Raw genomic sequence first — 13,794 nt, forward strand, 5'->3', positions numbered from 1 at the left:
GAAGTTTCTACGACAACACGTTATATAAAAAACCTTATAAGCCCCCTGTGCATAATTTAAAACCCTTGCCTTGAGGGATGTAGGGGGGTTGTCATCCTCAAAGACCTAATTTCCAGAACTTAAAACTACTTTGAATAAAATGGCTATCTCAAAGTTTTGATTATAAATGTTTGGGGAAAAGGTGGGCTTGAAAGGCGGGATATTTGCACTCTAATCACTTTCGACTAATAAAAAGGGCACTAGCCCTTTGAATTTCCAATCGAATGAGCCTTTTTTGAAGTTTCTTCGATAATGCCTTCTATAAAAACCTTATATGCCCCCAGGGCATAACTTACAACCCTTGCCCTGAGTGATGGAAGGGGGGGGGTATGTCATTCTCAAAGACCTAATTTCTAGAACTTTCTACTACGTTGAGCAAAATGGCTATCTGAAACTTTTGATTGGATGTGTTTGGAGGAATGGTGGGCATGAGATGGGGGTTAGTTAACCTTCAATCACTTTCTACTATTACAAAGGGCACTAGCCCTCTCAATTTCGAACTGAATGGGCCCCTTTTGAAGTTTTACGACAACTCTATCTATAAAAACCTTATAGGCCCCCAGGGCAGAACTTATAACCTTTGCCCTTGGGGCTCTGGGGGGTTTGTCATCCTTAAATACATAATTTCTAGAACTTTCAATTACGTTGAATATAATGGCTATCTCTAAACTTTGATTGAATGTTTTTGGGGAAATGGTGGGCGTTAGTGGGGGCTTAATTACTCTCCACTCACTTTTGACTATTAAAAAGGGCAATTTCAATTTACAATCAAATGAACTCTTTTAGAAATTTCTATAACAACTTTCTTTATAAACTTTATATGCCCTTGGGGCATAACTTACAACTCTTGCACTGAGGACTCTGATGGGGTTATCATTCTAAAAGACTTAATTTCAAGAACTTTCAACCACGTTGAACAAGATGGATATCTCAAAATTTTGATTGGATGTGTATTGGAAAATGGTGGGTGTGAGAGTTGCGTTAGTTGCTATCCAATCACTTTCAACTATTAAAAAAGGCACTAGCCCCTTCAATTTCCAATTGAATGAGCCCTTTTGAAGTTTCTACGCTTTCAATAAAACGTTATATACCCCCAAAGAATAACTTTAAACCCTTGCCCTGAGGGCTTTGGGGAGGGAGGGGGAGGGACTTTCATCCCTAAGGGCCTAAATTCCTAAACTTTCAACTACGATAAATAAATTGGCTATCTAAAATATTGATTTGATGTGTTTGGAGAAAAGATGGGCGTGAGAGGCGGGGTAGTTGCTTTCAAATCTCTTTTGACTATTAAAAAGGGCACTAGCCCTTTGAATTTCCAATCGAATGAGCCCTTTTTAAGTTTTTACGACAGAGATTACTATAAATACCTTATATACCCCTAGGGCATAACTTATAACCCTTACCCTGAAGACTGTGGGGGGAGTGTCCTGCTCAAAGGTATAATTTCCTGAACTTTGAACTGCGTGGAACAAAATGGCCATTTGAATTTCCAATTGAATGATCCCTTTTTTAAGTTTTTAAGACTAAGATTACTATAAAAGCCTTATATGCTCCCAGGGCATAACTTATAACCCTTGCCCTGAAGACTGTGGGGGGAATGTCCTGCTCAAAGGTATAATTACCTGAACTATGATCTGCGTGGAATAAAATGGCCATCTCAAAATCTTTATTGGATGTGTTTGGGGAAATGGTGGGCGTGGAAGGGGTTTTAGTTGCTTTCCAATCACTTTCGACTATTAAAAAGGGCACGAACTATTTCAGTTTCCAATCGAATGAGCCCTTTTTGAAGTTTTTACGACAAGGCGTTATATAAAAAACCTTATATGCCCCCTGGGCATAATTTACAACCCTTGCCCTGCGGGCTGTAGGGGGGTTGTCGTCCTCAAAGACCTAATTTCTAGAAATTAAAACTACTTTGAATAAAATGGCTATCTCAAAGTTTGGATTAGATATGTTTGGGGAAAAGGTGGGCATGAGAGGCGGGATATTTGCCCTCTAATCACTTTCGACTATTATAAAGGTCACTAGCCCTTTGAATTTCCAATCAAATGAGCCTTTTTTTGAAGTTTTTACGACAACGCTTTCTATAAAAACCTTATTTGCCCCCAGGGCATAACTTACAAACCTTGCCCTAATGGCTGTAGGGGACTGTCCTCAAAAACATAATTTCTATCTTGAAATCAACTACGCTGAACTAAATAGCAATCTCAAAATTTTGATTGGATGTGTTTCGGGAAATACTGGGCGTAAAAGGGGTTTTAGTCACCTTCCAATCACTTTCGACTATTAAAAGGGCAGAAGCCACTCCAATTTCCAATTGGATGAGCGCTTTTCGAAGTTTCTACGGTAACTTCTTCGTTACGAAGTGCCCTGATCTAAAGGAAAAATTAATAAATAATACGTTTTACCAACATCGTTCTTATATGTCCCCACGGCTTAACTTAAAACCCTTGCCCTGAGGGTTGTGGGGGAGTGTCCTCCTCTTTACTAAGTCCCCGTTTCTTGTCTCTTTCTCGAATGTCCCCGTTCTTTACTTAGGCAGCGCGATCGTGCTGCCTATGATTTATACAACAACTTTCTATATAAGCCTTATATGCCCCCAGGGCATAACTTACAGCCCTTGCATCCTAAAAGACCTAATTTCCAGAACTTTCAACTACGTTGAACAAAATAGATATCTCAAAATTTTGATTGGATGTGTTTTGGAAAATGATGGGCGTGAGAGGGGCGTTAGTCGCTCTCCAATCACTTTCAAATATTAAAAAAGGTACTAGCCCTTTCAATTTCCAATTGAATGGGCCCTTTTGAAGTTTCTACGACAAAACTTTCAATAAAAACTTTATATGCCCCAGGGCATAACTTACAACCCTTGCACTGAGGGCGTTTTGAAGTTTATACGACAACGCTTTCAATAAAAACTTTATATGCCCCTTAGGCATAACGTATAACCCTTGCCCGGATGGCTGTGGGGGGAGGGGTTGTCATCCTTAAGGACCTAATTTCCAAAACTTTCAACTACGTTGAATAAAATCTAAAAAATTTGATTGTATGTGTTTCGGGAAAAGGTGGGCGTGAGAGGGGGATTAGTTGCCCTCAAATCACTTTTGACTATTAAAAAGGGTACTAGCCCTTTGAATTTCAAATTGAATGAGCCCTTTTTCAAGTTTCTACGACAAAGATTTCGATAAAAACCTTATATGCCCCCAGGGTATAACTTATAATCTTTGCTCTGAGGGTTACGGGGGAGTGTCCTCCTTAAAAATATATTTTCTATCTGGAAAACAACTACGCTGAACAAAATGGCTATCTCAAAATTTTCATTGGATGTGTTTGGGAAATGATGGGTGTGAAAGGGGTGTTAGTTGCCTTCCAATGACTTTCGACTATTAAAAATGGTACTAGCCCTTTGAATTCCCAATCGAATGAGCTTTTTTTTGAAGTTTCTACGACAACGCCTTCTTTAAAACCTTATATGCCCCCAGGGCATAACTTAAAACCCTTGCCCTGAGGGCTGTAGGGGAGTTACCTCCTCAAAAAAATATTTTCTATCTGGAAATCAACTACGCTGAACAAATGGCTATCTCACAATTTTGATTGGATGTCTTTGGGGAAAAGATGGGTGGGGGGGGGGCTAGTTGCCCTGAAATCACTTTCGACTATTAAAAAGGCACTAGCCCTTTGAATTTCCAATCAAATGAACCTTTTTTAAAGTTTCTATGACAACGCCTTCTATAAAAACTTTATATGCCCCCATGGCATAACTTAAAACCCTTGCCCTGACGGTTTTGGGGGATTGTCCTCCTCAAAAACATATTTTATATTTGGAAATCAACGACGTTGAACAAAATGGCTATCTCAAAATTTTGATTGGATTTGTTTGGGGGAATGATGGGCGTTGGGGGGGGGGCTAGTTTCCCTCCAATCACTTTTGACTATTAAAAAGGGTACTAGCCCTTTGAATTTCCACTCGAACGAGCCTGTTGTGAAGTTTCTACGACAACGCCTTCTATAAAAACCTTATATGCCCCCAGGGCATAACTTAAAACTCTTGCCCCTATGGCTGTGGGGGAGTGTCCTCCTCAAAAACATAGTTTCTATCTGGAAATCAACTACGCTGAACAAAATAGCTGTCTCAAAACTTTGATTGTATGTGTTTGAGGGAATGATGGGCGTGGGGGGGCTAGTTGCCCTCCAATCACTTTCAACTTCACATTCAATTAAAAAGGGCAGTAGCCACTCCAATTTTCAATCGAATGAGCCCTTTTCGAAGTTTCTACGACAACTCCTTCGATACGAAGTGCCCGGGTATGGAGAAAAAAAAACACATTCTGCCCACATCGTTCTTTACTTAGGCAGCGGTAGCGCACTGCCTATGATAAGAATTTTCACATTCTCTTTATTATGTGAATATTATATTCACATTTTGAAGTATTCAATAATATACTTAGTTCATTAGGTATTGATCAAACCAAGCTAACATTTAGTTCAAGGCTCCTTTTAGGACGACTAATCAGGAGAAGGTTGTTAACATATCCTAAATAAAAAACATCTGAGAACAAAACAAACAATTAGAGGGAATCTTAATTGGAGGGAAACCCAGCATCAAAAATGTTAAGTGAAAGAACAACACCTTGTCTAACTCCTAATTTAAGAGGAACACTTTCAAAAACAATTCCATTACACTTAAATCTTACATATGAATTAAAATACCAAAAACATAGCCGAGAAATTACCAAAAGCCTGAGGGTGCGCAAACACTGCCGAAAACTTAGGATTTAAAGCGTAGATACGTAATAATTGGTCTTTAGTTTTTAGAACAAGGACCTGAATGATAATCCCTTATACCATCAATATTAATAAGTTTAGTAATTCAGCTACTTGATTGCTTCAGTAATTGTATTTAGTTAAAAAAAAAACAGATTTTTTAAATTGAAAGTAAGGAGCAAAATTAAAACCTAAAACGAACAGAAATTATTACATAGATAAAGGTGGTTGCCCCCTTCTCAACACATAGCTCTTTACGCTAAAGTTTTTTAGTACTTTTAAAAAAGGGTCTTATTGTTCTAATTAAACGGCCCTTGTTTTTTAGCAGTCGTTATCTAATAACGGGGACAAAATTCAAACTTTAGAGTAAAGAGTGAAGTGTTAAAGAGGGGGCAACCCCATTTATATACGTAATAATTTCAGTTCGTTTCAATTTTTAATGATGCTCCTTACTTTCAGTTGAATAAACTTTTTTTTTTAAATTTAATTTCTAATCGTTTTTTAAATAATGCCAGGAAATCTGGCCCACATCCACGGAGAAACCCCCTCCCCACGGAAATATCTTCTAGACAATTCGATCCCGGTGAAAATTTACCTTGAACAATTACTCTTAACCACTCCACGTGTAAAATTGAGACGGAAAAGAGAAAGCAAGACATATAAACAAAAAATTGTAGAAGAATTCTGGCAAATTCCCCCAGTGTATAATTTGTCCTGACAAGTTCACTCCCTGAAAACTTCCCTTCCTGTGGAAAATCCCCCTATGGAAAAACCCCAAGCAGAAAATTTGTCCCCCCCCCCACCTAAAAATGAATGCCTACATCCGAATAACAAATACTATGTGCAAACAATAGGCAAATTTTATAACCTAAAGAACTTTCCCATGGGGCTGTGGGGGGGGGGGTCATTTTATACCCAAAGACATAGTTACTTGGCCTTTCAACTATGATATACGAACTGGCTGTGTCAAAATTTTGATCGGGCAATTTTGGGAAAAAGGGGTGGGGGAGGGGGCCTAGTTGCTATCCAATTTTTTGGTCACTTATAAAGGGCACTAGAACTTTTAGTTTCTGTTTAACTGAGCCTTCTCGCAATATTCTAGGACCGCTGGGTTGATACAATCACCCCTGGGAAAAAAACAACATAAAAACAAATAAACACGCATCCGTGATCTTTCTTCTGACAAATAATAAAAAATTCCACATTTTTGCACATAGGAGCTTCAAACCTACATAGTAGGGTTATCTGATACGCGGAACTTAATGGTGTGACTTTTATCGAGATCACATGAATTTTAGGGGCTTTTTATCCCTTTTTTCAAAAATTATTGCCGGAAATTCTTGCTCTTGTAATCCCTCAACTTAAAAGAACGTGTTACAAACTTCCAATCTTTCAAAACATCTAAAAAAATAACTTCAGCTTCACGGAGCAAACCCTACTTATAAAAAAGGATTTCGTCTGATTTCAGTGAGAAAAAAATCGACAGTCTAGAAAAAAGGAATGTATGCAACAATACATGTATCGATAGAAGCAGCTTCTCAAGATGAACACAAATATATGAACACAAATATATTCTAATTTGCACCCAAAGTATTAGCGTAATATCATTTGCATGATCTTAAAAAAAAGGTAGACATGACACAAAAAAGTTAGTGACTCTTAAGAAATTACAGTCTTTGGAAAATCCTTTTTCGGAGGTTTCTGGTTATATGCAATAACACACAATTTTGAAGTTTCATTGAACCATAAAATCATAATAGTAAATAAAGCCTCTGGGAATTTTTCTTTTTCGAAGTAAGAGAAAGCCTATGACTCTGGACAAATGGCAGTTTCTGCCAATTTACCACAAAATCAAAAATTTTGAACGATCTAGGGCCAAAATTCTATCGATTTTTGACTCTGGGATAGCCAATTGGCTTAGAACTATCAAAAAATCACACTTCTGGCTCCTTATTTAAGAAATCTTACATGTGCGCACATTCCACTGCTGATATATCTTTGGATTTTGTATAGAACCTCCGGGAAGCATTGCTTAGGGTTCTGCAGTATTATGCAGTTGTACAACGACTTTGGGATGGTAGATGGATCTTATTTTTTGGATGGAGTGAGGAGTTAATTGAAGTACCACTAAGGCATTTTTGTAACATTTTTCTAAGATTTCATTAAAAATATTTTGACTGTGCTGCCACACGGTGACAGGTTTGTCTTCAATCCCGTATAGCCTACGGTCCCAACAAAGTAATCGCTTTTTAAGTTAAACTTATTTGCATTGTTACAAATATTTTGGGGCAGGAGCCAGACAAGAATTTGTCTCGAAACTTATGTTTTTTAAAGTCGTTTTAAACTAAACCCTCATTCCAATTGAACAGTATCAAGAAGCAACGATAAGCCCGTCTCTGTCAGCAACTGACATAGATGATGCCGATAAAGTTTTAACTTCTAGCCGAGTCCATCTAAAAGTCTCAGTCTATGCTTGACGAACCAATACTGATGTTAATAACTTCCAATACTCAAGCTCTCTTATTGATCTCTATAGCACCACAACAGATGAAATCAAAGCCTTGGTCCTCATTAACGGAACTATTTCTGTTCGTTTTGAATTTTAATGTTGCTCCTTACCTTCAGTGGAAAAAACTTATTTTTGTATTTAATTTCAATAAAAAAAGGGGAAGGTTTGCAATCTATGGGGAAAAAATTAGTATGCTGAAACTGACATGGTAAAATTAACAATTAATTTCAAGCTCTGGCGTTGATATTGCTATTTTTTTGAAGCATGTCCTGTAGTAGACATCATAGCAGAAAACTTTATTGGAATTTTTTTTCTAATATCAAAATACAATGTTGTCGTGCACTTAAGGTCTTAACAACAAAAAATGAAAATCTTGCACCCTGAAGCTCAAAGACCCAGCAGCTTGAAATATCAAGATTTTTTAATTCGTCTATAAAGATTTATTTTGGAAATAAAATATTGAATAATTTATCAATTATTAAAATTACTAATTATTAATTACTAGCAGAACATGAAGCAGGACAAAATGCTAATTCTTACTATTTTGCAAAAAAAAAATTATTCGAGGGAAAAGTTCCTAAAGCTGGAAAGAGAAAATTCTCATGAGATCGTAGGCAGTCTTGAAAACAAAAGGCGAAAATTCCAAACCCTGAATTTATAAAGCCTGCAACTTGAAACATTGCCATTATTGAATGTTCGTTGAAAGTATTATATTACAAACAGAATATAATTATTATTACTATAAGCTAAAGTAAGCAAAATTGTTTGTTCCCAGTATTTTATGAAAAATTGTATTTAAGTAAATAGTTTTGTGGACTTGCTTCATACGAATCTTTTCCAAAGGCTACTTAAAAACGCAATGCAAAATCATTATTTAAGTTGTTTTGAGCTTAACTATGATCCACTCCTTAGCTCTATGTATGCATAGATTTAGTAGAAAAGGACGGAAAATATTAAAAACATCTTTAAGAAATAAATATAACACACCTTTAACTTCTAAATATCCTAGGGTTGATCGAATAGGATCAGTGTTAATTTGACACATATACCAGCCTCGATCACTTTCATCAACAGATTTTATTTTCAGGAACCAATGTCGGTGACTTCCATGAGCCAGTGAAATTCGAGGATTCCTAGATATTGTTTTTGAGTGAATTGTTAGAATTGTTTGAGTATCTGCTCTTACCCAAGCAACCTGAAAGTAGTTTTAATTAAAAAATTAATTGTAAAAATTATGTCAAGAAAATAATAATTTTTCAATAGAAACTTATTCAATAATTTTAAACCTCGAAAATTTGTATGCTGTTTAAGCCTAAACAGATTGGAGTCCTGACATACAACAATATTTAAAGTAAGAAAATCTAGCGAATAGTGTTTTTTTACATCAACACCGAAAACCCGTTAGATAAACTCCTTCATTTTGATTTAGTAGTAGTAGTGGTAATATATGTATGTATAAATGTATCGCCCATCATAAATGTAAAATACAACACTGATGGAGTATAAAGAAAGAAACAAATAAATTCTGATAAATACAAACAAAACCAAACCAAAGAAGAACTGACAGGAAAAAAAAGAAAAAAAAAAATACAAATAAGGGCAATTATATGTAAGAATAAACACATTATCAACGAATGACAATTTCAGAGATACTTTCACCAATAATCTGCCTCCGATATCTCTCATTACTTTTCTGCACCGCGGACACTGGACTAGCAGCTCCATACCACGAGGATAGGGAGGTACGGCAGTTAAATTTAAACTTTAATGCAACTAGTAAATCATACGTATTCCTAGATTTTCTGTCAAAAAAATCTTTCAAAAGTTGAAGCGTGGCGTGAAAATGTGACCCAATCGGTGCACCAAGATTCGTCAGTTTATCTTGTGGTTTAACAACATGTTCACCTTACTGAACATTTGTCGGGTAATCTGAACGGTGATTGAACCCCAGGAACTGAGTCTTTCATTAAATCGAAGACCAGTACGTTTATACTCCCTATCGAGAATTCAAAAAAATTCCTCAATTCCAAAGGTTCTTCCGTTAAAATCAAGGATTTCATCAGCATAGTTAGCTAGCGAAACATCAATACCTATAAATATACAAGTGGTTAGGACGTTCTATTGTGGCACAGTGACAGTATTATTAAACAGGGGCGGAGAATTTAAGCTCTCTGTCTAATACCCCTTTTTTTTATTGAAATTGAAGGAGCGAGTTCCAACGTACCAGGTGAGATGGCAACCTTAACTCTGGCATTTAGCTTTTTGTACATATCACGTATCGATCTGATTAAAGAAATATTAACTCCACGCATGTAAGCAGTCAATAAGATATGCGGATGTATACCCGTGTCAAAAGCTCTAGATACGTATAACCCAGCAAAATATGATATCTCATTATTTCATGAGAGTGAAGAAGTAAATTAGCAATCAAATGGTGAGCATGGTTGCGGCCTACTCCTTTCTTGAAGCCGAATTGATTATCCGGTGTATAACACTTATCATATATCTTGTCAATAATTAGTAAACTTTGCACACAACTATTGACACCGTAATTGGCCTAAAAGAAGAACGTTGGTCCGATGGCTTTCCCCTTCTTAATACCGGGTTATTACTCCAGTACGGAAAAAAAAATCAGGAACTATACCACAACAGAATATCATCTGAAAGAGTAAGGTCAAATGCTCAATCAGGAGAAGGGACCCACATCTTATATGCTTTGCACAGAGGCCATCAACACCACAAGAAGTATTCTTTTGTAGTTTAGAAATGCAATCAGTAACCGCAGATCGAGTAACAATGACATTGATCTCATCAATTGATTGGACAAAGTAACCATCAAGCTCTCTTTCATATTGATTTGACAATGATGGATCAGGCTCGGAAAATTCCCTTTTGAAGTAACCATACCACTGTTCACTGGTAATTTTGAAAGTAATATAGGCTTTTGGATTATCTGTTTTGGGCAATTTTGATAGGAAGTTAGGTTCACTTGTGGCTTTACTTGATAGTTCGGCTACTGATTTAGCATGGTGTTGCCTAAGCACTTTCAGAAAACGTCGCTTTGTTTTCAGACGAATTTCATTTGCCAAACCTTGCCATGGCATACCACACTCCTTCCAGACACGAAACCAGAATTTCAATTTAGTACGACAATCAACGAGGTCGAGATTACCTGATAAACCATGCTTCTTAGTTTTAAGACGTACTCTCCGTATAGGTACACTAGCCCGCTCGGCAGCACGTAGAGCGTGAACGATCTCTGCGCAGTAAATATTCAGCAATATTATCTTTTATGCAAAGGTTAAAAGGTTTTTTCGGGAAAGCAGATGAAACGGCAATTTGATCTTTTTCAAAATAGAATCACTAACAGCCCGGAACGTAAATATATCTACACAAGCCCAGTCAGTGGTTTCATACGATTTGCTATCATTCTCTGGAGTTGAACCACTCGGTGTAATAAATTGAACAGGGAATATATTACAGATAGGCATATGGTCAGAGGTTTGGAAAATGGAGATAAGTGAGGATCCTGAGTCTGGTTTTATGTTCGGGGAACACATGAAAAAATCCAGAGAAGAGTTAGTTCCAGAGTTTTGTATATATTTGAAACCTTGGGCATTCTGGACCTCCAAGAGCTGAGGGCACACACTATTCAGAATATTTGCACGACTATTACTGTCGTCAGAAAGGTTAAAGTTCATATCACCAGCAAGTGTTACTGCTAGGTTTTGCACTTCACAATCAAACACGAGGGAACTGACTAGGTGACAATCGTTATCAAAATGTCTTTCTCACGAGCATTACGGTAATCGGTGGGTAAATACACTGAGACCACCACATAATTCTGAATTTTGACTGCCGTAAAATAGTCAGTTTCGCGAAAGTGTTCGGGCTTTAGGGCACCTCTAGCAAGAATAGCAGTACCTCCACTCGGCCGACCAGCCCCGGAGTGTCTAGCGGCACGACCAATTACGGCAGTATAAGAAATCGTGCTAGACAAACATAGACTATCGTCAGTGAGAAGGTGCTCTTGTACGCAGAGAACGTAGTTCGTGTCACGTTGAGTTTAGATTATTGAAAATTTCACTAAGACGCCTCCATTAATATTCCATGATGTTATGCGCAGACCAGTGCTCATTTGGGGGGATTCATAAGTTTTTGTGCGACAGGAAATTTGTTGCTGTAACAAGGATGGTCAGCCTGGTTACACAGCGCGCACTGTATTTTATTTTGACTCGGAGTTTCCAGCTTGTTCGAATATCCTGTCTGCACAAGGCACGAACAGCGAATAATAGCTTTACAGTGCTGGACAATATGTCCGTAATCCTGGCAGTCTTAGCAACGAGGAGGGATGGGGAGAAACTTCTCAAAGTGGAATCACTCATATTCGATAATCACTGACGAGGAAATGGCTGCTAATAAGTCTTCTCGACGAGAAAACCGAAGCCTGTAGGACCGAGTTGTACCGATACGGGAGACTTCAGTATAGCTAGTTATCAAACACTGCCACTGATTATCAGTAACAGTGTCAGGAACAAAACAGGCGATTCCATAGCACAATGGAACTTTTAGCTGTAGTCTTAGCTATTGGTCCTTAGATTTGATTGCATCACCTACATCATTAGCATCATCTCGATCACTTACAAAGAGGCACGAAGTATTTTTTCTCGGTCTATGCTCAGTTATTGCCGACTTTGAGTCACCACACGAGTTAACAATGAATATTTTGTGGTCCTTGGGATAGTTCAGCTCTTTAGGTGTATTCTTTAATAAGTGGTCCTTGGGGTCGTTCAGCTCTTTAGATGTATTCTTTAATATAACGGCAAAAGAAGGTTTGGATGACTGTGCGGGGATTGAAACAAAGAAAGCAACGGGTTGCTCTTCGACAGGACGTGATTATCGAATTGACACATTGTTCGTTAACTTAACGAGTAGGAACAGCATACATGATTCCCCTACGATAACTGGTACTTCGTCAGGCTCGCACAGCATGAAAATTGATAGTGGTATTTGCTGTTCATCACAGTTTTCAAGAATTTTTAGCATGTCCAGACAGTTATCTGCAGCTTTCTGTCGGTAATTTGGGCGATTCGTACAGTTTGCAAAATTTCAGAATATTTTCTTTGCTTCCATTAACGAATGAGGGCTAAAAAAGTCCGTACTAGTTTTCGCAATGTCGGCGTGGACATTTCCCACGTAATAGTAATATATTATAAAAAAAAAAAACAGAGACAAGATCAATCAGTATCACAACAAAAGCGTCGCTGGCGAAGGTGTGCTACTAATAAACACAAAAACCAATAGGTGTATTAAGAAGCAGGAGGGTGAAATCGTGTACCATAAAAAATACTTATATAAATATTTCATACAGAATAAAACTGCATAGTATCATGATCCCGAAACAAAAAAAATAAACAGCTATTATCATTTTTAGTTCATATCCATTTTTCTTTCAGATCAGATTAATTTATTTAACATAAAAAATGTGAACAAATTTACAGCATTCAATTACATTAATTTTACATAATTACTTCTTTCAATCTGTTTTCAGGGAATATTTACCAAGCAGCCCCACACGTAACTGAGACTTAAATTGACAAATGGGTAATTCCTTGGTACTTGGTATAAGCTTGTTCCATAGCTTAGTCCCTCTATAAATAACTGAAAAAGCAGTCATAATTGAAACTAGGTGAGGAACTTCAATATATCCACTTGTCCGATATCAATTACAATGAATGTTCGACCTTTCCTAAAATATTTATGAGCTATGAAGAAAAAAGTAATGAGTTTTTAAAATTCCAGGAAATAGAAAAAAAAATTATGAAAAATAATATATGTTTTGGTAGTGAAGAGAAAGAGATACGACTACCTTATAGTTTCCCAAATTATCCACGACACAGGGAAGTGAAGCGTCTCTTCCAACTGAAACAGTTACATTTGGAACTTGCTCTTCAAAAGTAGGAAGAACAAAAACTGAAAGAGTATAACAAACTTTAAGAAAAATATATACTGGGCTAGATATCAAGAGTTATTCAATTTGCGTCTATATTTTTATTATTACTTCTATTTAATTCAGACTTTTTTTCTTACTATGCATTAACTTCTATGAAGAGTTTTGAGAAAACTAGCAAAATAGCCTGTTGGACGACAGAGATGAAAAAATAACATTAGTTGCAGCCTATAACCTTTCGTAGGAACCAGAGAAAAAAAATACCCACCCCCTTCTCCAAAACAAACAATTTCCAGTTACATTACCCTCTTCCTCCTGAATACCCAAAAATAAATCCTAAAATGGCTGGGTGATTGGCTGGGAATTAACAAAAAATTAATTATTTGTGGTCTTATAGGATCGGCTTAGAAGATAATTTAACTATGTTTAAACTAAGTTTCACCACTTTTTCAGTATTTAAGCACATGTTATGTTTATTATTATCTTTATTTTAATGTTACTAGATATGTAACATACTTAAAGTTTTTATTCT

The 13,794-nt window shown here is 36.9% G+C and overlaps 1 protein-coding gene across 1 annotated transcript in view; it reads right to left on the reverse strand.

The window, feature by feature from the left end:
* Positions 1-13,794, reverse strand: part of LOC148947508 (lachesin-like) — a 113,026-nt gene that overhangs the window by 80,071 nt on the left and 19,161 nt on the right. Inside the window, exons 2-3 of the mRNA XM_089095873.1 lie at positions 13,182-13,285; positions 8,300-8,507 (exon numbers count right to left, since the gene is read on the reverse strand). Of these exons, the coding sequence (XP_088951999.1) occupies positions 8,300-8,507; positions 13,182-13,285 (312 nt within the window). The remainder of the gene's footprint in view (positions 1-8,299; positions 8,508-13,181; positions 13,286-13,794) is intronic.

The sequence above is a fragment of the Artemia sp. Qi Xiang Cuo genome, chromosome 10 (assembly GCF_049724085.1).
Source record: "Artemia sp. Qi Xiang Cuo chromosome 10, ASM4972408v1, whole genome shotgun sequence".
NCBI lineage: Eukaryota > Metazoa > Arthropoda > Branchiopoda > Anostraca > Artemiidae > Artemia > Artemia sp. Qi Xiang Cuo.